The 22,886-nt window shown below is 51.9% G+C and overlaps 1 protein-coding gene across 2 annotated transcripts in view; it reads right to left on the bottom strand.

Annotated features, from left to right (window-relative positions):
* Nucleotides 1-22,886, bottom strand: part of DSCAML1 (DS cell adhesion molecule like 1) — a 202,033-nt gene that overhangs the window by 41,862 nt on the left and 137,285 nt on the right. The window contains exons 4-8 of one of the 2 annotated variants that reach the window (XM_029074382.1): nt 13,288-13,434; nt 9,904-10,182; nt 7,055-7,330; nt 5,427-5,723; nt 3,909-4,181 (exon numbers count right to left, since the gene is read on the bottom strand). In XM_029074382.1, the coding sequence (XP_028930215.1) occupies nt 3,909-4,181; nt 5,427-5,723; nt 7,055-7,330; nt 9,904-10,182; nt 13,288-13,434 (1,272 nt within the window). Of the gene's footprint in view, nt 1-3,908; nt 4,182-5,426; nt 5,724-7,054; nt 7,331-9,903; nt 10,183-13,287; nt 13,435-22,886 lie in introns of those variants that run through there. The other variant, XM_029074383.1, reaches the window with a different exon arrangement.

The raw sequence follows: 22,886 nt of genomic DNA, 5'->3' as shown, positions 1-22,886 counted from the left end.
CACACACACGATTCTCTCTGCCCCTCTCTCTCCCTCTCTCCCCGAGAAAACTGTCGCTCAGCGCAATCTTCACCGAGCCTCGGCGACGCGCTGAGACGAAAAAACATCCGATTCAATTCATTAGGACTGATCGCTCCCTGAATGGGCCTTGAATAATTGATGAGCAGCTGTCGCTCTCAGGATCGGGGTCCCGCCTCCTCCTCCTCCTCCGCCCGAACCTGATGATTTTTTTTTTTTTTCCTTTTTAAAAGCCAACAAACACGGTGGAACACCGGCGGGGCCGATCCGAGCAAAGGTTAGCGGCTTTAATATGGGATGTTTACACGACAAGCGTTCGCTCCGCTCGTGTAACGGGAAATGGATAGGCATCGCCCGCCGGCTGAGGGAGGAGAGGGGGGCCTGGCTCGGGATGCAGCCGGCTCGGCTGGGCTCTGCCATCCTCTCCCCTTTCCCGGACGCCGGGGTCCCTCTGGATGGACGGGCCGGACTCCGGGGGGCGTCCTCTCTCCGGAGGCCGCTCTGGGGTCTCTCCAACCCAGATCATCATCATCATCATAATGATGGTATTCGTTAAGCGCTTACTACGTGTGCCAAGCGCCGTTCGAAGCGCTGGGGGAGCTAGAAGGTAATCAGGTTGTCCCACGTGGGGCTCGCAGTCTTCATGCCCATTTTGCAGATGAGGGAACTGAGGCACGGAGAAGCGAAGTGGCTCCCCCAAGGTCACCCAGATGACAAGTGGCGGAGCCGGGATTAGAACACACGACCTCTGACTCCCAAGCCTGGGCTATTTCCGCTAAGCCACGCTGCTTCGCGAAGTCCCAGATCAGAGGCAGCTCGTTCTTCTACTTCGGCCCCGGACCGGTCACCGGCTGGACTTCAGGCCCACGGGCTCCATCTTCCTCCTCCTTCCCCACACCCCCGGCCTCTGCATCCGCGCTGGACCCTTCCTCCAAGCCAGCCCCTGACCACCGCTGCAACTTTCGTGCCCCCGTCCCGCCAGCCTCCAGCCAGCTCTTCCCTGTGAGAGGCCCGATTCGCCCCATCTCCGGCCACGTTTTATCCGACTTCTTGGCTTTGGCCAAGCCCGAGCCTCTGTGCCAACCCCCGGCCCCCCCCCCCCCCCCAAATCTACCCTGGCCTCCTTGCATCTCCTCACCAAGCATAGCTCAGTGGAAAGAGCATTGGCTTGGGAGCCAGAGGTCATGGGTTCTAATCTCTGCCACTTGTCAGCTGTGTGACTTTGGGCAAGTCACTCAACTTCTCTGTTTCTCAGTTACCTCATCTGTAAAATGGGGATTAAGACTGTGAGCCCCACGTGGGACTCACCCTCTTAAAACCCACTTCACAGAGAAGTGAAGTGACTTGCCTAGGGTCACACAAGCAGAGAGATGGCGGATCCGGGTTTAGAACCCAGGTCTTTCTGACTCCAGGCCCATGCTCTATCACTAAGCCACTCCCTCCTTGGTGATTTAAAAAAGTCACCTCCTCCAGGAAGCCACTCCAAATTTATCCTACCTCGCTCTGGACACGGGGAAGACTCCAGGTCCTCACCCACCCCATCCCACCCCCAACCCCCAGTATCCCCTGCCACAGTAACAACGTGTAAATGTTTCTATAGTCCGAAGGGGCACAGTGTTCGCTGAAAACACAAACCGTGGTCAGCACTGCAGGGAGCTAGTGCAACTGTGAGCCCAGGGGCAAACACAATGACTGCACGTTACCGAGGAGATTGTCGGTCAGGCATGAGTCTTAGCAGCCTCACTTGCACACATGGATGAAATCTCCCCATCAGCGACATCGTCTTCGACCCCAAAGGACAGAGTTCTCTTGCTCTCACTCGCTCTCCCTCCTTCTCAAATATACATGTGTTCATTCATTCATATGTATCCCTGATGATTCATGCTTCTGTCACTTGCTGAATATCGACTATGTAAGTCTGCCCTAAGCTCTCTGAGAGCAGGAGCCGTTTCTCCTCCTCTCTCTCACAGCACCCAGGAGAGCACGAGTGTGTGTGTTCTGTCTTCCTCATCAGAACGACAGCCCCTCCAGGGTAGGTTCCATGTCTGAGAGAAAGAGAGCGACTAAGAGAATGTGTGCACGTGATTGTGCGTATCTCGTCTCTCTCTTCAGACTGATGGCCCTTCACCAGACTGGCAGCCCTCTGAGGGCAAGGTCTATGAGAAAAAGAGAGCAACTAAGAGAATGTGTGCATATGATTGTGATCGTGTGCGTGTATGTGAACGTGTGTGTGACTCGTCTCCCTCATCGGACTGATGGTCCCTCATCAGACTGGCAGCCCCTCGAGGGCAAGGTTTATGTCTGAGAGAAAGAGAGAGACCAAGAAAATGTGTGCATGTGCTGTGTGGGTGTGGGTATAAGTGTGCGTGTGTCTCTTCTCCCTCCTCTAGACTGTAAACTAGCTGTGGGCAGGGAATGTGTCTGTTATATTGTTATATTGTACTCTCCCAAGCGCTTAGTTTAGTGCTCTGCACACAATAAGCGCTCACTGAACGCGATTGAATGACTGACTGCGGTCCCCCTGTTTGCCAAGCAGTGGACAAGACACTTGGAGGAAATACAGAAGTATAAGACAGGATCTCTGCCCTTGAAGAGAACAATAACAACAACAACAACGATATATTTGTTAAGCGTTCAATAGGTGCCAAGCATCAAGCTAGATGCTGCGGTAGATAAAAGATGGGTTGGACACAAACCCTACACCACATGGGGCTCACAGTCTAAGAGAAAGGGAGAACGGGTATCAAAACCCCAATTTACAGATGAGGAAACTGAAGGACAGAGAAGTGAAGTGACTTGCCCACACAACAGACAAGTGGCAGAACGAGGATTAGAACTCAGGCCCTTGATTCCCAGGCCTGTGCTCTTTCTCTGCTAGATACGCTGCTTCCAAGACGAAGCAGTTCTCAATAGGCAGGGAAGTTGGGAAGAGTAGACATAAATAATTCTTTGCCATAGTGGGCGCTTAGCCTACCCAGGGGCCCTTTTATTCCCTGGTACTTCTTCAACGCTTACCGTGTGCAGAGCTCTGTACTAAGTGCTCAGGAGAGTACAAAAGAGTTGGTAGACACTTTCCCTGCCCACAATGACCTTATAGTTTAGAGTGGGAGACAGACATTAATATAAATAAAAATAATAATCGTGGTACTTGTTAAGCGCTTACTATGTGCCAAGCACTGTTCTAAGCGCTGGGGTAGATACAAGGTAATCAGGTTTTCCCACGAGGGGCTCACAGTCTTAATCCCATCTTACAGATGAGGTAACTGAGGCAGGGAGAAGTTAAGTGACTTGCCCAAAGTCACACAGCCCAAAGCTGACAAACGGCAGAGGCAGGATTAGAACCCACAATTGCGGACTCCCAAGCCCGTGCTCTTTCCGCTAAGCCACGCTGCTTCTCAATAAGGAGAAACGGCATGGCCTAGTGGAGAGAGCATAGGCCTGGGAATCAGAGGCTCTGGGTTCTAATCCCGGCTCTGTCAACTGCTCTGCCAAATGCTTGCTGTGTCACCTTGTGCAAGACACTTCTCTTCTCTGAGTCTCAGTTTCCTCAACGGTAAAATGCAGATCAAATACCTGTTCTCCCTCCTACTTAGACTGTGAGCCCCATGTGGGACAGGGACTGTTTCTGACCTAATTAACGCAGACCTACTCCATGCTTAGAACAGTGTTTGACACTAGTAAGCGCATAACAAATGCCATTAAAAATATACACAGATATTTACATAAGCCTCTAGACTGTGAGCCTGTTGTGGGCAGGGAATGTGTCGTATTGATGTATTGTACTCTCCCAAGCGCTTAGTACAGTCCCCCCCCACAATAAGTGCTCAATAAATATGATTGATGATTGATGGATTGTAAAGCCTTTAACCTCACTTCCTCCTCCCTCTTACCTTTGACGGCCACGTGGACGCTCTGGCTGATGGACAGCTGGGGCTGGATGAGGACACTGCAGAGGTAGGCTCCTTCGTCCATGCCCTTCTGGACGTCCATCAGCTTGAGGGTCCCGTTCTCGAAGACCACCTGGCGGTGGTTGTCGGGCAGTAGCAGGGCATCCTTGTACCACTTGATGGAGTAGTAAGGGTAACCGATGACTCTGCAGGTGATGAGGGTGTCCCTCCCGGCCACTGCCGTGATGTTCCTCATGGCCCGGATGCTCGGGGGGCCTGCGGGGGTCGGGGGAGGGGAAGGAGAGAGCCGGGGCGGGGAAGGAAGGAGGGAGGGGAAGACAGGGCGGCAGGCTGGGTTAGCGCCGAAGAGCCAAGCCCGTCCCCCGCAGGCAGGGCTCTGTTCTGGGGTCACTGGGTGAGGGAGGTAAGAGGGGGGACTTGGAGAGGGGGCGGAAGAGGAGGGAGGGAAGGAGAGGGTGCCCTAACCCGCTGAAGACACAGAGAGGGAGGCTGGCTAGTTCTGTCCATCTGTGGTTTGGGCTTTGAACTGGGGGAGGAGGGACATTAGGAGGGATCCCTTAGCCACAGCTGACTGGGGGGGCCAGGATGGGGTTTCCTCCCCTTCCAGAAGACCGGGGGCTTTGGGGTCTTGCCCACTTCAGGCCCCCTTCTCCCTGGAGGGGAAAGGTCCCTAGGAGCAGAAGGACCTATGCTATGGGGAGGGGAATCAGTGGACCCCAGGGGGGCCACGGCTCTGAGTGAGGGTGCAGCCTGAGCTATGACCTACATCCAGATAGAGGAAAAACAAATCCCTGAGTGAGGCAGCTTGGCTCCCATTGCAGTCACATCTCCTGCAGCCCCCAAGGTCCACCCAGGGAGAATTTTGGGGGGCTCTGGGTCTCAGGCAACAAACCCCTGCAGGCAGAGTCACTCAGGGAAGTGGGCCTGGATCAACGGGGTCAGCAGGGATGGGCGGGGAGGCTGCCTCTGAGCTCCAGTAGTCACTATGGGGACAACCTCCCTAGGGGACCTTTCCTCACTCCCCGCCACCTCCCAGTCCGGTGACAGCAGGTACTCCACAGCCTAGGGTGGGGGCATGCCCGTGTCCCCTGGCCTCAAGAACTGGAGGCTGGTCCATAGAGCTAATCCCTCACCCCCGCCCCACCCCACCCTGCCTTCACTTGCTGCCACTTGGGCTGGGGCAGCTGCCATTTTAGGCTGCTGAACTTGGAGTGTCTTTGGTTGCAGAGAGGGAGCAAGGGGCCCTGAGGAAGACTGAACCAGGCCAGGGCAGGGAAGGCAGAGGGGTCTTAATGAAAATGAGGCAAGGGCAAAGAGTGGAAGGAAAGGCAGACTGCACCACATAGGAACACATTATTTGGCGGGGAGGGAGGGCTGAGAGAAAGCCAGAGACAGAGAGAGAGAGACCAAGAGATTCTACCACAAACGAAAATAAACGAAACCTCAACCAGCGAAAAGGAAACCAAAACCCTGTTCTGAGAGTTAAAGGTAGACAGGCACCTCTTACGTTTATTCGCGCTTGGTACTCCACACTGCCCACCGAGTTCCGCGCGGAGCAGCGGTACACGCCACCATCCCGGATCTGCGGGCCCGTCACGTTCATGTGGCTCACGGTGGTGCCGTCCGGCGTGGTGAACTGGCTGGTGCGGTGGGCGCCGTCCCGGGGGATGGGCTCGTCGTCCAGGGCCCAGGTGACCGAGGGCGGGGGAGCCCCCTTGGCCGCGCACATCAGCGAGAACTGCTCTCCGGGGTTCACCACCTTCTCGCTGAAAGATGAGACGATCCGGGGCGTCCCATCTGCAGAGGGGCGGGAAGGGCCCCCACCCCCGCCATAGCATCAGCACCGGGCTGGGGTGGGGGTCCACAGCCCCCTGGGGCTTCCCCTCTGGCCCCGGTGCGAGGGGCAGGGGTGGACTTCTTGGACCCCAGCAGGGACTGCTAGTTATCCCGGAAGGCTCTCTGTTGGTGCCGTCTTATGTGACCTGGGGCAAGGTGCCTAACGTCCCTCTAGACTGTAAGCTCCTCGTGGGCAGGGAATGCGTCTACTAACTGTTGTACTGTACTCTCCCAAACACTTAGTGTAGTGCTCTGCACATAGTACGTGCTGAATAAATACCACTGTTTGATTGACTGGGCCCCAGTTTTCCCACCAGTGAGAGGGGAAGAATGATCTGGCCCCGGCAGGATTGTGATGAAGACTACTGACCTCTTAAGGAGGGGGAAGGGCTTGGAGGTCTTTCTAGGCTAGTGATCCCTTCTGGCTCGATGACCGGACTCGAGCCCCTGTGGGCTTTTCAGAGAAAGGACAGGCTTCCTTTTCCTCTCCCTGATCCCGGGGGTTCAGGCAGGAGAGAACGGACTTCAATTTCAGAGGAAGAGAGTGTGGTCAGACATAAGGAAGAACTTCCTGACCCTGGGAATGTTAATCCTTAGAACAGCCACTGAGGGAGTAGGGGAGACCCCATCCCTTGGAGTTTTTAGGGACAGATGAGACCCCACCTGCCCTGGCCGGGTTAGCCACTAGCTTGTGGGCAGAGGGATGGATTGGATGGACTCTTGAGGTCACTTCCAGCTCTAGGACAGTGAGGGAGCAGGCTTGTCTCCACTGTTTTATGGTAAACTCCTCGAGAGCAGTGATTCTACTGTTACTACTACCAAAATAATAATAATAATGACAATAGCCATGTGTTAAGGACTGCACCAAGCGCTGGGGTAGATACAAGATAATCAGGTTGGACATCATGTCTCTCCTATATCAAGCTCAAAGTTTAAGGGGGTGGGCAAACAGGCATTTTATCTCCATTCTACAGAGGAGGAAACTGAGGTCCAGAGAAATTAAGTAACTTGCCCTAGGTCATTCAGTAGGCAAACGACAGAGCCAGGATTAGACTCCAGGTCCTCTGGCTCCCAGGCCAGTGCTCTTTCCATTAGGCTTTGCTGCTTCTTAAAAACATTTCTACTAACTCTACTGTACTCTCCCAAATGCTTAGTACAGCACTCTGAGCACAGTAAGTACCTGATAAATACTCTCAATCGATTAATCAATCTGGCCGCATGAGCCTTCTCTGCTGCACCGCGCCCCTCTAGGGTCCCGAGATCCAGACATCCAGACCTTGACCATAGCTCACCCTCCAGCACAATGATGGCGAAGTCCTGAGCGGTCTGGGCATGGCGGGTGGCGAAGCACTGGTATGCCCCCGAGTGGCTCTTTTGGGCGGTGGTGATCAGGAGGCTCTCGTTGCTCAACCCGCGGATCGAGATGGACTCGTCTGGTGCCACAGGCTCCGTGTTGCGGTACCAGCGGAGGGTGAACTCCGGGGTGCCGCTCAGGGCACAGGACAGGATGACCGTGCTGCCGATGCCCGTCTTCAGCTTCTTTGGGGTCAAGGTCACATGTAGGGGGTCTGGGTCACCAGTGTGAGGTAGAGAAGATGGACAAGAGAGAAATGGGGAGTGATCAGTCAATCAAGAGTATTTGTTGAGTGCTTACTATGTCCACAGCACTGTACTATGCACTTGGGAGAATACAATAATAATAATAGTGGTATTTGTTAAGTGCTTACTGTGTGCCAGGCACTACTAAAAGCTGGGATTGGTATAAGTAAATCGGGTTGGGCTCCTGATCGGGTCCCATGTGGAGCTCACAATCTCAATCCCTGTTTCCCAAATGAGGTAATTAGGCACAGAGGGGTAAAGTGACTTGTCCAAGGTCACACAGCAGCAGGGCGTAGTGGCTAGAGCGTGGACCTGGGAATCAGAAGGTCTTGGGTTCTAATCCTGGCTCTGCCACTTGTCCACTGTGTGACCTTGGTCAAGTCACTTTACTCCTCTGTGCCTCAATTACCTCATTTTGGAAACAGGGATTGAGATTGTGAGCCCCATGTGGGATAGGGACTGTGTCCAATCTGATTTGCCTGTATCCACTCCAGTGCTTAGTACAGTGCCTGGCACATAGTAAGTGCTTAACAAATACCATAATAATAATAATTATTATTGTCACAATATAACAGAATTAGTGGACATGTTCCCCGCCTGTAATGAGCATTCAGTCTACCGGGGGAGAAAGACATTAATATAAATAAACGGATTGGTTATTTCATGCACACACCCAATACCATTAACAAATACCACAATTATTATTGTTACACACCCACGGCCGCCCCCCCCGCCCTCCCCCGTCCAACACACACATTATGTTCGAGACACTGTTACTCATCTGTTGCTTGGAATGAGATGGGGACCCCCATCCAAGTCCATCCCTGTCTCTCCTGTCCGAGCGGGGAGGGAGTGTGGCCCCGGGCAGACACAGCTTCTCTGATTTTGATCTCCCTGCCCCCGGGGCCCACAGAGTCAGTCCACACAGGGACAGGTTGTCTGCTCATAATTGCCAATCACAGAGTCCCCTGGCACTCTGTGGGCACCCTCTCCCAGTACCTCCCACTAGCCAGACTCCCAGGGCAATAGGATCAATTGCTCCCTGGTTCTGTGAAGAGGAGCCAACAGAGCAGAGAGGCTAAAGCTTGTGTTCCTTCTGCATCGCCCTTGCTCTTGGATTTGCACTCTTTATTCAACCCACTCTCAGCCCCACAGCACTTATGTCCATAGCCTGTCTCCCCCTCTTGACTGTAAACTCACTGTGGGCAGGGAGCATGCCTACCAACTCTGTTATATTGTACCTTCCCAAGGGATTACCATAGTGATCTCTGCACACAGGAAACGCTCAATAAATACAATTGATTTATTGTGTCAGAACAAGATTTCCTTCCAGACTCTGGCAGTTGACGGATGATAGGGGTGCCGCATCAGGCTGCCTGTGGGAGTCCAGAGGGGCTCAGAGCCCCCCTCCTGTCACCCCGCTGGCCTGGGAAGGATAGGGCTCCCTGACAGCTGAGGGTTTGGAGAAAAAGTCACAATCACGGTGGGGGTTCTGTGGGGATTTTTTTTTTTCCTCTAGCTGGGGGAGAGAATCTGGGCTCTGAGAGGGCTTCCTATCCCTCCAGAGATTCCAGGACAGGAATCTCCTGGACCTGGACCCCAGTTCTTCCTGTCCCTCTCAACTCAGGCTGCCTTTCCCTACTCCCCAAAGCTCACTGTCCCCTCTTGTCCTATAGTAACTGGGAGGCTCCACAGCTGCTCGCCTTCTGAGGCTGCGCCCAGCTGGCCAGGCTCCTGGGAACTTCAAAACCCTCTGCAAAGCCCCCTGCTCAGATCCAGGAGCTCCAGGCGGAGCCCCAGGCTCCAGAGCCCCAATCTTTCTCTCTCCTCTGCCCGGCTCTGAGGGCATCCTCCCCGCCCCTCAGATCCCTCCTGCTGCATACTGGAGGGAGAAAGAGGAGAGAAACCAAGACAGGATTTTATACCAAGACAGGATTTTATATCACCTTCCAGTGGCTTGATTAAACACTTTGTTACACACCCCATGCCTGCAAAACTCATGTAAATATTCTTGTAATCTACTATTACCCTTATAGTAATAAGGGTAATAATAGTAATCTATGTTAATGACTGTCTCCCGGTGTAGACTATAAGCTCCCTGGGGTCAGGGATCATATCTATCAATAGACTGTAAGCTTATCCCTCTTTAGAGTGCAAACTCGTTGAGTGCAGGGAATGTGTCTGTTTATTGTTATACTCTCCCAAGTGCTTGGTACACTGCTCTGCGCAGGGTAAGCGTTCAATAAATATGATTGAATGAATGAATGAACTCTGTTGTATTCTTCCTAGCTTTTAGTATAGTGCTGTGCACACAGTTAGTACTCAATAAATGTCACCGATTGATGGATTGAGCCATCCAGGTGAAACACCTCTGGAGTCTCTTGTGAGTATGTTGAACTTCCATGGATCCTGGCTTTCTCACCCTGGCAAACTCACTTGAGCCCAGTTCAGTTTCGGGAGTCCCACTGGCTGTGTGGCCAATCTGGAAAGTCAGTCCCTAGCCTGCTTGTCCCTCTCGTCCCATCTCCAAACTCCTGCTCACCGATGACCTTGAGGGCGCCGGTGGCCTCGGCTGAGCCGAAGGTGTTGGTGACCTCACAGATATAGGTGCCGCTGTCCTCCCCCCTCAGGTCACTGATGGTCAGTCCCGTGATGCGCTTGGTCCAGCGGCTGTCGGCAGGCAGGGGCCGGCCATCCTTGAGCCAGCGGATGGCAGGGTTGGGGTAGCCCGACGCGATGCAGGGGAGCTCCACCGTCTGGCCCGCCTTCACTTCGCGGGATTGGAAGCCGTCGAGGATGGTGGGGATGGACTCGGCTGGGTCTGTGGGGAAGAGCAGAGCTCACTGGGCTGAGAGGATCAGGGATGGGGGTCAGAGGGGCAAGAGAACAGAGGGGCAGGGAGTTGGGGGAAGAGGAGCAGAGGCCAGAGGGGCAGGGATTGGGGGCCAGAGGGGCAGGGGGCCAGAGGGACAGGGCTGTGAGGGGGCAAATAGACAGGGGTTGTGCAGGGCAGGGAGTGGGGGGCAGAGGAGCAGGGGGTGGGGGGCATATTCATTCATTCATTCAATAGTATTTATTGAGCGCTTACTATGTGCAGAGCACTGTACTAAGCGCTTGGAATGAACAAGTCGGCAACAGATAGAGACAGTCCCTGCCCTTTGACGGGCTTACGGTCTAATCGGGGGAGACGGACAGACAAGAACAATGGCAATAGGAGCAGGGGGCAGGGGGGCAGGGCCATGAAGGGCAAGAAGGCACAGGAACAGGGGGCAGGTCCGTGAGGGGCAGGAGGGCACCTGTGCAAGAGGATGAGCATATCCTTATACTCACTTCTTCCCCTGACCATAATTTATTTTAATATGTTGTCCCTCTAGTCTGTAAATTTCTCGTGGGAAAGAATTGCGTCCTACCAACCTTATTGTATTGTACTCTCCCAAGCGCTCAGTATAGCTCTCTGAACACAATGACCACTTCATATATACTATTAATTGATTGATTGGGTAGTAGGTAAGGAGGCAGAGGTGAGAGGGGTGCGGTGGGGGGCCTGAGGGATGTGAAGTGGGGCAGGGGGGTTTGGAGAGAGAAGGGGAACGGGGGGGGGAGGACAGATGGACAGGAGAGGCAGGGGGCCAGGGAACAGAGGGACAGGATGGGTGGTAGGCTGATGGACGGGCGGGGGGTGACGAGAAGGGAATAACTGAATTAAACAGGAAACAACAACCCAAGCAATCTGGCGAAAAACAGAAAGCACAAAGGAATCGCTCACGCAGATAAAGCCTCAGTGAGGAGGTTGTGCGCCTCATCTATGTGTGCGTGGTGAGAAGCAGCAAGGTGTAGTGGCTAGAGCATGGGCCTGGGAGTCAGAAGATCATGGGTTCTAATCCCAGCTTCGCCACTTCTCGGCTGCCTGACCTTGGGCAAGTCACTTTACTTCTCTGAGTCTCAGTTCCTTTATCTGTCAAATGGGGATTGAGACTGTGAACCCCACGTGGGTCAGGGACCGCGTCCAACCCGATTTGCTTGTATCCACCCCAGCGCTTAGTATAGTGCCTGGTACATAGTAAGCACTTAACAAATACCAGAATTACTATTATTACTTTGTGCGACTGTGTCTGCGTGCATTTTGTGTACTTGTTTTGTGTGTCCGTAGGCGTGTTTTGGGGGGTGCCTGTGTGTGTGCACAGGAGGGAATGTTCCTCCAGACTCTCCAACTCTGGTCGAGGTCCTCGGCTAGTGGCAGAACCCACCCTTCGACCGCGGGGCCGAGAGGGCAGGTGAGACCCAGAGACCCCAAAGGACGAATGGGTGGGGTGGGTGACATTAGTCCCTCGGACTGCCAGAAGGTAAATCAAGGCCATTGACACTACTTTCATCACCTGTCCATGGAGCATCGCCGGGGCGCGGGGGCGGCTCTCGGAGCAAGGAGCCACCTTCTTCGGGGGCTAGTTGACTTATGGCCATTAATAATAATATAATAATTATTATGGTATTTATTAAGTGCTTACTATGTGCCAGGCACTGTTCTAAGCTCTGGGGTGGATACAAGCAAATCGAGTTGGACAGAGTCACTGTCCCACTTGGGGTTCACAGTCTTAATCTCCACTGTGCAGATGAGGTGCCTGGGGTGCAAAGAAGTGAAGTGACTTGCCCAAGGTCACACAGTAGACAAGTGGCAGAGCCGGGATTAGAACCCATGTCCTTCTGATTCCCAAACCCTTGCTCTATCCACTACACCACGCTGCTTCTCAAAATTATGGTATTTGTTAAGCGCTTTCTATGTACCAAACACTGTTCAAGGCGCTGGGGTAGATACAAGGTAATCAGGTTGTCCCACGTGGGGCTCACAGTCTTAATCCCCATTTTATAGATGAGATAACTGAGGCACAGAGAAGTTAAGCGGCTTGTCCAAGGTCACTTAGCAGATAAATGGCGGAGTTGGGGTTAGAACTCAGATTTTCTGACTCCCAAACTCATGTCCTTGCCACTAAAGCACGCTGTCCTGCCCAGTCCTCAAAGCATCTTCCCACCCCCTCCCGCCTCTCCCTATCCAAACCTTCCCTTCCTCCCTGTCATCCCTTCCCTGATCCACCCATCCCTCCCCTCCTCTCCCAGCCTCTCTGCCTCCCAGCGCTTCCCCACCCCACCCTTTCCAACCAGCCGGCACACTTGGCTGCTCTGGTGCTAACCTCACTGGGCTTCCATCTCACCTGTCCCACCGCCGACCCCTAGCCCACGTCCCACCTCTGGCCTGGAACGCCCTCCCTCCTAAAATCCACCAATCTCTCTTTCTCCCTTTAAAGCCTGATTTCCTGATCTTGTCCTGTGTACTTTTCACTAGGCTATGCTGAACGTTGGTACGTTAAGTAAATTTCATGCATGATGCATGGTGTGGTACAAGTCATATGTAACGGTGTTTTTTTAAGGTATTTTCTAAGAGTTTACTAGGTGACAGGCACTGTACTAAGCGCTGGTGTAAAATAGGGATTGACGATGTGAGTCCCACTGGGGACAGGGACTGCGATCAACCCAATTTGCTTGTATCCACCCCAGCACTTAGTACAGTGTCTAGCACATAGTAAGTGCTTAACAAATACGATTATTATTATAATCATTATTAATAAGTTCGGAACTGGGGGCTGGGCCAGGAAGGTTTGTGAACAGAAGTCCCCGATGATCAGGAACCCTTAGGTCCTAGATGGATTCCGTGGTCACTCGCCTGGAGACAGGGGGCTGCCCCAAATGACCTTCCCAGAATGTGCCCCGTCCCAATCTCCACCTTGAGATTTGGGATTTGAAGATTAAGAAGAGATTCACGGGGGAGGCAAACGTTTCCCGCCAAGACTGCCAGATCCCTGGGGTCGGTCCCGATCCCCGGCACCGGGCCGGAACCGCCCCCCGGGGGCAGAGGCAGGGGTGGAGGGCGCACCTGATACAGAGAGCCGAGCTCCGTTGCTCTGCCGGGTCTCCCCGCTGTACTTGTGCTTGGTGATGCAGCGGTACGTGGACAGGGCGTCCTCTTTCTGCACGTCTGAGATGTACAGGCCGCCGTAGAAAGTAATAAAAAAACGATTTTCTGGAGACACACGCAAGAGAGAGAGACAGACATAGAGAGAAGCAGCCGGTGATTCATCTGGCCGGACTCTGGCCACGGAGGCCAGGTTGGCCATGTCCTCTGGGGTCAGGGCTCTGGTAAGGAAGGGTTAACCAGAGCAGAGCCAACGGAGGGGAGATGGAGGGCTTGGCTGGTGAGTGTTGCACAGACTCATCTCTCAACCCAGAGACACACAGAGACACAGACACATAAACACAAAGAGACAGACTCAGAAACCTGCAGACACACTGCGAGATAGAGACAAGTCATATAAACATTCAGGGACAAAGACATACAAACACGCAGACACGTAGAGACAAAGACGTAGAAAGAGACAGACAGAAACATGCAGACGCACAGAGAGACAGAGACAGTGGCACACAGACACCCAAACAGACACTTAAACAAACACACAAAGACACACAGACACACCCATACAGAGACGAAGATGCCCAAAGACACAAAGCCATATGAAGATACAGAAGCCATAGACACCCAGACATACTTCCATAACCACAGATGCAAACCCAAAGACAGACAAACCCAAATGGGTACACAGACACATACGCTCACACCAGAGACACAGGTAGACCCACATAAATTGAACACATTCTCAGAAACATATCCACAAAGATATAAGTACACACAGTTATCAAGTTATCTCCAAAGACACCATCACCCACATGGGTGGCCTAGTGGAAAGAGCCCAGATCTGTGTATCAAAGGACCTGGGTTCTTAAATTGCCTCTGCCCCTTGCCTGCTGGGTGACTTTGGGCAAGTTACCCATGACCCAGTTTTCTCATCTGTAAAATGAGGTTTTATCCCTGTTCTCCTGCCTATTTTCACTGTGAGTTCCGTGTGAGACGGGGACTGTGTCCAACTGTATCTACCCCAGTGCTTAAAAAGCACTTAGAGAAGCAGCGTGGCTCAGTGGAAAGAGCCTGGGCTTGGGAGTCATAGCTCACAGGTTCGAATCCCGGCTCTGCCGCTTGTCAGCTGTGTGACTTTGGGCAAGTCACTTAACTTCTCTGTGCCTCAGTTACCTCATCTGTAAAATGGGGATTAAGACTGTGAGCCCCACGTGGGACAACCTGATTACCTTGTATCTACCCCAGCGCTTAGAACAGTGCTCTGCACATAGTAAGCGCTTAACAAATACCAACCAATACCAACATTATTATTAAAACAGTGCTTAATCCATAGTAAGTGCTTAACAGATACCGTTATTATTACTTGTTTGTGCTTGTCACAATGTAAGTGCTTAAGTACCATTAAAAAAAAAGGATCTGCATGTAAATTCTGTGGGGGTGGGGTGAGTACCAAAATCTTTAGGGGTGGACTAAGATTGTGGGACTAAGAGAGTGACATAGTAGGGAGGGAAAATAGGTTGGGGAGATGAGCATTAGTCAGGGAAAGGTTCCTGGAGGAGATGTGGTTTTAGGACAGCCTTGAAGATAAGGAGAGTAGTGTGGTCTGTCAGATATGAACTGGGAGGGAGTTTCAGGCAGGAGGGAGGGTGTGAACAAGAGGCCGATTGTGAGAGAGGTGAGAGAAGCAGCGTGACTTAATGGAAAGAGCACAGGCTTGGGAGTCAGAGGTTGTATTCTAATTCCGGCTCCACCGCTTGTCAGCTATGTGACTTTGGGCAAGTCACATCTTCTCTGTGCCTCAGTGACCTGATCTGTAAAATGGGGATGAAGACTGTGAGCCCCACGTGGGGCAACCTGATTACCTTGTATCTACCCCAGCGCTTAGAACAATGCTTGGCACAAAGTAAGCACTTAGCAAATACCATCATCATCATCAGCTTCCAGGCACTGTAAGGGCATGGAGGTCATGTAACTCCCCCGAGGCTAGAAGGGTCTCCAGAAGTCATTCTGTCCATCCCCCTGCTTCCATCAATCCAGGGCATCAAATTCCCAAATCCTACCAACTGTAATCTACACTGATTTCCACGGATTTGGCAAGTCCCGGGGAAAACGTCTTCCTCAATTTCCCCTTTACCTTCCAATCGAAGGCTAAAAGGGGACTAGATTGGAGTTGGCAGCCAGGAAGCAGGGGACAGGGAAAACGCGGACTTGTTTCCCAAATCTCACCCGGTGGAGCTGGGAGGGTGGCAAGCTCAGAACTAAGTCAAGAAAACACTTCTTCCCCTAGGAAGGGATGAAAACATGGAATGTGTTATGCTAGAAAACTGGGCAGCAGATCCCGGGGAGGCTTGGACAGATCCACCTTTGAGCGGTCCATGCCCTGGGGGGTGGCAGGGCCCTGGCCCAGCGTGGTGAGGATGCAGTGGGGCACCTGGTTCACTGTGCCAACTCTGCCTGACCCCTCCCGTCTCCTTCCAGCTCACGCACAATCCTGCCCTGCCTGGCGTCCAGGTCCCTCCTGAAGGCACAGTCCTGGAGGGTCTGGCCCCCTACCTTCCTCCTCTGACTGCACCGGCTGCCTATCGGACCGGGGGCCTTGGGGGGCCGACTCGCCTAGAGACCAAGCCTGCACAGAGGGACACGTCTGCCAAGCTGGTAAATTAAAAAACAAAACCAAAAAAAAAAAAAACCAACCCCACCCGCTCAAGCGTGCGTGTAAGCGGGCGCGCCGCGCACATACACACACACACACACACACACACGCATGCACACACACACACACACAATTTGCTGCACCCGCAATGTGGGGGGCAGGGTTGGGAGAGGGAGAAGCAGGACTGGAGCTTGCCAGCCGGCAGGCAATGGGGAGCAGCAGGAGGGATGCGGGGTGGAGGTGGGCTGGGAAGGGGAGGACGGGGGAGGAATGGGGATGAGGCGGGGACACTTGCATCTCATTAGCTGAAATTTGCATAGGCTGTTTTACCCCCTTACCGTGTCTCTCTCCCCCTCCCTCCCCCCCCCCCCCCAAGTCACAGCACAACCCCCCGACCATCATTCATTATGTAACTGGGAACCGAGCAGCCGGGCTGAGTCCTGACAACCAGAAACGCCCCGGGGCGGTGGTTGGGGGTGGGGTGGGGGTCCAAGGACACCCGGAAATGAGGAAGGGAAAAAACCCCCCAGCTCCATCATATAGCCACCATCACACCAGTAAGGGCAGCACACTGGTCATACTGGAAATTAAGGGGGGGGAGGGCGATGCTGTTTCTATAGCAACAAGCGGCTCCTGCATCTCATGTTTTACACCCCTTCATTGTCCTCGTTTCCCCCCTCCCCCCTCTTTTTTGTGCATATTTAATTGCAGTAACATTTTCAGACGCACCGGGCTACTCCTCCGGAAACAAAGGCTTTGGAGAGGCAGAGATGCGCAGCACGATGCAGGCGGAGGAGAATCAGGGGTATTATGTTAATCCCCTCTGGGGGGGACTTCTGCAACATCAGTTATGCATGTTTGATGAGAATCAAATTATGGGCTCTGCTGGGGAGAGGGGCGGGAGGCAGGCACCCGTCGAGCGGTGCACAATGGAGAGAGGAAAAGGAAAATATGGAGAGACAAAGGGGTCTGATGGGGAGCAGGAAGTATTCCTACTTCCAGGCCCAGATATCTGCTCTCCCGGCCTCTCCCACCTGACTCCTGAGGAGCGACCCCGGGAGGAAGGGAGCTTGGCCTCGGCCTCTCTCCAGGCCTGGAATGTCCTCCCTGCTCTTCTTCTGCACTCCTGCTCCCTCCCTTCAATGCCATTAGGAACTAAACTCCAGGAAGCCTTCCTAGATTAACCCCACCTGACTCTGGGCAGACAGAACACTCCTAATTGTCTCCTCCACATCTATTTCTGGATTTGTGGACAGGGCCCATTTTGTCTGTGCTTACTTAGATCAGGCCAGGTTTCTGCTCTGGTATCTGCACTTTTCCTTAGAGTATATGCCTATCTGTGTATGCTTGCACACATGCGCATGTGCACGTGCACATATGTGTGTCTTGTCTCCTGTCCCGCCCCCCCAGCCCCCAGTTGGAATGGCAGCCCTTTGAGGGTATGGACTGTGCCTCCTCTTCTTCCCCCTATTCCTTCTCCCCCTACCCCATTCCTAAGTCCTGGGCTTTGCTTCCAAGAGGTGATCAATCAATCCAGATGACTGATCCTAGAGGGGGAAGGGAAGAGGGAGAAGTCAGGTCCATACAAATGTCAGAAGCCGTTCGAATCTGGGGCCTGCTCAGAATGATAATAGTAATACTTGTGGTATTTGTTAATTGCTTACTATTTGCCAAGAACTGTACTAAGCTCTGGGGTTGACACAAGATAACCAGGTCTCACATGGGGCTCACAGTTTAAGTAAAAGGGAGAATACATTTACATTTTGAATCTCCATTTTACAGATGAAGGAACTGAGGCACAGAGAAGTTAAGTGATTTGCCAAAGGTCACACAATAGGTACATAGTGGAACTAGGATTAGAACCCAGGACCTCTGACTTCCAAGCCTGTGCTTTTTCCATTAGGCCATGCTGCCCCTTAGCCTCATTTTCCCCATCTATGAAGTGAGTGATTTCCTCCTTCTCTCCTTGTCCCCAAGAAAGCTGATGAGCTTGGAGGGAAGGATCGGAGGGAGGGAGGGCAGAGAAGAAGGCGGGGAGGGCAGGGGACCAGTTTGTTCAAGTCGGGCAGAATGGAGGGTCGGGAGGATGAAATGGATTTGGTGGGAGCAGGTGCTTTCCTTCTTCAATCAATCAATCAGTAGTATTTATTTAGTCCTTACTCTGCGCAGAACACTGTACTAAGGGCTTAGGGGAGTACAATAGAATAGAGCTGGTAGAGCCTTCCCTTGCCCATAATGAGCTTACAGTCTAGAGGAAGAGAAAGACATAATATAAATGAATGAATTTACAGCTATGCATATAAGTGCTGTGGCGATGAGGGAGGGGGTGAATACAGGGTGCAAATCCACTTGCAAGGGCGATGCAGAAGGGAGCGGGGGAAGAGGAAATGAGGGCTTAGCTTTTCCTTTTCATGTTATCTTGGTTCTGAAATTCCTCCTCCCTGCTGGGGAAGCCAGGGGGATTGGGGCAGGTGGTGGTGGTGGCATTAAGCAGAGGGAAAGAGGGGCATGTTGGATCAGATTGTGATCTTGGGGTCCCACAAGTGCTGACAGTGAGATACTGAAAGGAAGGACTGAGTCAGTGCCCATTCTGTCTGTCATCTCTCCCTCCCTTTCTGTCTGTCTCTCTGTATCTGTCTCTCCCCTCACTCTGTCTTGCTCTCTGGGTCTCTCTCCATCTCTCTGAGGGCCTGTTGCTTTCTCTCTCTCTAGTTCTAATTTTCATCTGTTTTTTTGCCTCGTTTCCCTTCATCTCTCCCTTTCTGTGTCTCCGAGTGACTGAGTCTCTGTGTTTCTCTGCCTCTACCCAACCCCTTGAGACACCCAACTTGGAGAGGGGATATATGTAGAAAGAAAGGGGAGATGTCAACCATATTCTTCAACCTCCCCCGGGGTAAATTGCTGCATAGTGAGGGGCTCTGTGTAGGGAGAGGTGAGCACCACACACCCCAAATGGGGAAAGATAGGTTAGCCACAAGGGTGCCAGAAAAAAGATCTGGGGACCAGAGTTGACCACAAGCTGCACAGGAGTCAGCAATACAGCTCTACATTTGAAAAAAAAAAAGTCAGTCAGCCAGTTCTATTTATTGAGCACTTACAGTGGGCTTACAGTCTAGAGGGGTAAACAGGCACTGGTATAAATAAATTACAGATAAAACGTAAGTTCTGTGGGGCTGGGGGTGGGGGGGATGAATAAAGGGAGCAAGTTAGGGTGACGCAGAAGCCAGTGGAAGAAAAGGAAAAGAGGGCTTAGTCAGGGAAGGCTTCTTGGAGGAGATGTGCCTTCAATAAAACTTCGAAGTGGGGGAGAGTAATTGTCCGTCGGATATGAGGAGGAAGGGTGTTGCAGGCCAGAAGCAGGATGTAGGCAATAGACGAGATGGAAGTACAGTCTGAAGGTTGGCAGTAGAAGAGCGAAGTGTGCGGACTGGTTTGTAGTACTGAGTTGTGGCAGGCATGAGTGGAGCAGTGGTCCCTCCGTGGTACCTGGCTCTGGTTGGGGTCCTGGGACAGAGCACTGTCCCCATTGCATGAAGCAGGGTACGGACAGCCTGGGAGCATTCCAGGAGGAGCAGCCAAAGTAATGAAAAAGAGGTGAATGGGTCCTGGGTGGCTCTTTGCAGGCAAGGACTGTCTTTTACTGCTATCGTAAAACCTCCCAAGGGTTTAGAAGTGCACTCCATCTTCCCTTCCCCTCTCCGTTGATGGCACCACCATCCTCCCTGCCCCAGGAGCCCACAACCCTGGTATCATCCTCAAGTCCTTGCTGTCTTTCAGAGCTCATTTCTTCCTTTTTAAAATGGTATTTAAGTGTTTACTGCGTGCCAGGCAGTGTATTAAGTTCTATGGTAGATACTAGCTAATCGGGTTGGACATAGGCCATGGCCCACACGAGGCTCAGTCTTAATCCCCATTCTGCAGGTGAGGTTGCTGAAGCACAGAGAAGTGAAGTATTTGCCCAAGGCCACAAAGCAGACAAGTGGTGGAGCCAGGATTAGAACCCAGGTCCTCTGACTCCCAGACCCTAGCCCAGACTGCTAGGCCACACTGCTTCCTCCACAACACTTCCTGAATCCCCTCCTTCCTCTTCACACACTAATTGCTAATACCCTGGTACAAGCTCTGGTCATATCATCAATCAATGGGATTTATTGAGTACTTATTGTGTGCTGGACACTGTGCTAAACACTTGGGTAGTACAATACAACAGAGTTGGTGGATGTGTTCCCTGTACACAAAGAAGGTACAGATAAGGTGGGAAGGCAGACATTATAATAAATTACAGATATGGACATAAATACTATGGGGCTGAGCATGGGGTGACTGTCAAGTGCTTAAAGAAGCACTTGCTTAGAGAAGTAGCGTGGCTTAGTGGAAAGAAAATGGGCTTGGGAGTCAGAGGTCGTGGGTTCTAATCCCGTCTCCAACATTGGCTGCTGTGTGACCCTGGGCAAGTCACTTAACTTCTCTGTGCCTCAGTTACCTCATCTGTAAAAATGGGGATTAAAAATGTGAGCTCCACGTGGGACAACCTGATGACCCTGTATCTACCCCAGCGTTTAGAACAGTGTTCGGCACATAGTAAGCATTTAACAAATACCATAATAATAAGTATTATTATTATTAAAAGAGACAGATCCAAGGGCAGAGATGATGCAGAATGGGGACGGAGTAGAGGAAATGAGGACCTAGTTGGGGAAGGCCTCTTGGAGGAGATTCGATTTTAATAAAGCTTTGAAAGTGAGGACAGTTATGCTCTGGAGGGCAATATATTAAGGGAGAGGGAGTTCCGGGCCAGAGAGAGGAGGTGGGCAAGGGATTGGTGGCGAGATAGATGAAATTGAGGCATAGTGAGTAGGATGGCATTTCAGGAGCAAAGTATGTGGGCTGGGTTGTAGTAGGAAATCAGCAAGATAAGGTAGGAGGGGATGAGTTGATTAAAAGCTTTAAAGGCTACGGTAAGGAGTTTCCGTTTGATGCACAGGTGGATGGGCAACCACTGGAGGTTCCTGAGGCGTGGGGAGATGCGGACTGAATTTTTGAAAAACGATCCAGGCAGCAGAGTGAAGAAGGGACTGGAGCGGGGAGAGACAGGAGGCAGGGAGGTCAGCAAGGAGGCTGATGCAGTAATCAAGGAGGGATAGGATAAGTGCTTGGATGAGCATGGTAGCAGTTTGAAAGGAAAAGAAAGGGCAGATTTTAACCATGTTGTAAAGGTAGAACTGACAGGATTTGCCGATGGACTGATCAAATATGTGGGCTGAATGAGAGAGGTGAGTAGAGGATAATGCCAAGGTGATTGATTTATTCATATTAATGTCTGTCTCCCCCTCTAGACTGTGAGCTCATTGTGAACAGGAGGATGTCTGTTGTTATACTGTACTCTCCCAAGTGCTTAGTACCGTACTTAGTGAACAGTAAGCACGCAATAAATACAGTGAGAAGCAGCATGGCTCATTGGAAAGTGCCCGGGCTTGGGAGTCAGAAGTCATGGGTTCGAATCCCTGCTCTGCCACTTGTTAGCTGTGTGACTGTGGGCAAGTCACTTAACTTTTCTGTGCCTCAGTTACCTCATCTGTAAAATGAGGATTAACTGTGAGCCTCACGTGGGACAACCTGACTACCCTGTATCTACCCCAGCGCTTAGAACAGTGCTCTGCATACAGTAAGCGCTTAACAAATACCAACATTATTATTATTATTATTATTATTACAATTGAATGAATGAAAGTTACTGGCTTGTGAGACAAGGAGGATAGTAGTGTTGCCTACAGTGATGGGAAAGACAGAAGGAGGGCAGGGTTTGGTTGGGAAAATGAGGAATTCTGTTTTGGACATGTGATGTTTGAGGTGTTGGTGGGACATCCTAGTAGAGAAGCTCTGAAGGTAGGAGGAAATGAAAGATTGCAGAGAAGGAGAGAGGTCAGGGCTTGGAGAGGTTAAAATTAGATTATGAATCAGCCTCCTCACTGAACTCCTAGCCTCAAGCCTCTCCCCACCTTCTATATCTGCCTGACACTACTGTCTGGATCGCTTTCCTGAAAAGTTGCTTGGCACACCTCTCTCCACTCCTCAAACACTCCAGTGGCCTCCCCCCTCCTACCGGGTCAAGCAGAAATTTCTGACCACTGACCTCGAGGCTTTCTTCACCCACCATTCCCCAGCTCTCGATCTTCACTCTTCCCAAGTTACCTGTCTAACTGTACCTCACCCTCTCCTCTGACCCCTCACTCATGCGGTTCCCTTTTTTATAATAATAATAATTATGGCATTTAAGCGCTTACTATGTGATAAGCACTGTTCTAAGCCCTGGGGAAGATAAAGGGTAATCAGGTTGTCCCACGTGGGGCACTTTTAATCCCCATTTTACAGATGAGGTAACTGAGGCACAGAGAAGTTAAGTGACTTGCCCAAGGTCAAACAGCAGACAAGTGGCGGAGATGGGATTAGAACCCATGACCTCTGACTCCCAAGCCCGTACTCTTTAATGATATTTCTTAAACGATGACTATGGGTCAAACACTGTTCTAAGTGCTGGGGTAGGTACAGGTCAATTAAGTCAGACACAGTCCCTGTCCCGCATGGGCCTCACAGTTTAAGTAGGAGGGAGAACAGGTATTGAATCCTCATTTCACAGTTGAGGAAACTGAGGCTCAGAGAAGTCAAGTGACTTGCCCAAGGTCACATAGCAAGCAGTTGGCAGAGCTGGGATTAGAACCCAGGTCCTCTGACTCCAAGGCCGGTGCTCTTTCCACTGAGTCATTCTGCTTCTCCCTTGGCCTAGAACGTCCTTCCTCCACAAATCTGATGGACCACAACTCTCCTCATCTTCAAGGCATTCCTAAAATTTCATCTCCTCAAGGAAGTCAATCTTGATTAAGTTATAAAACTCCTTTGCCGCCATACATGC

Source organism: Ornithorhynchus anatinus, chromosome 11, assembly GCF_004115215.2.
Source record: "Ornithorhynchus anatinus isolate Pmale09 chromosome 11, mOrnAna1.pri.v4, whole genome shotgun sequence".
NCBI lineage: Eukaryota > Metazoa > Chordata > Mammalia > Monotremata > Ornithorhynchidae > Ornithorhynchus > Ornithorhynchus anatinus.
Note: the sequence above shows the minus strand (reverse complement) of the source record. Positions and strands in the feature narration are given on the sequence as shown.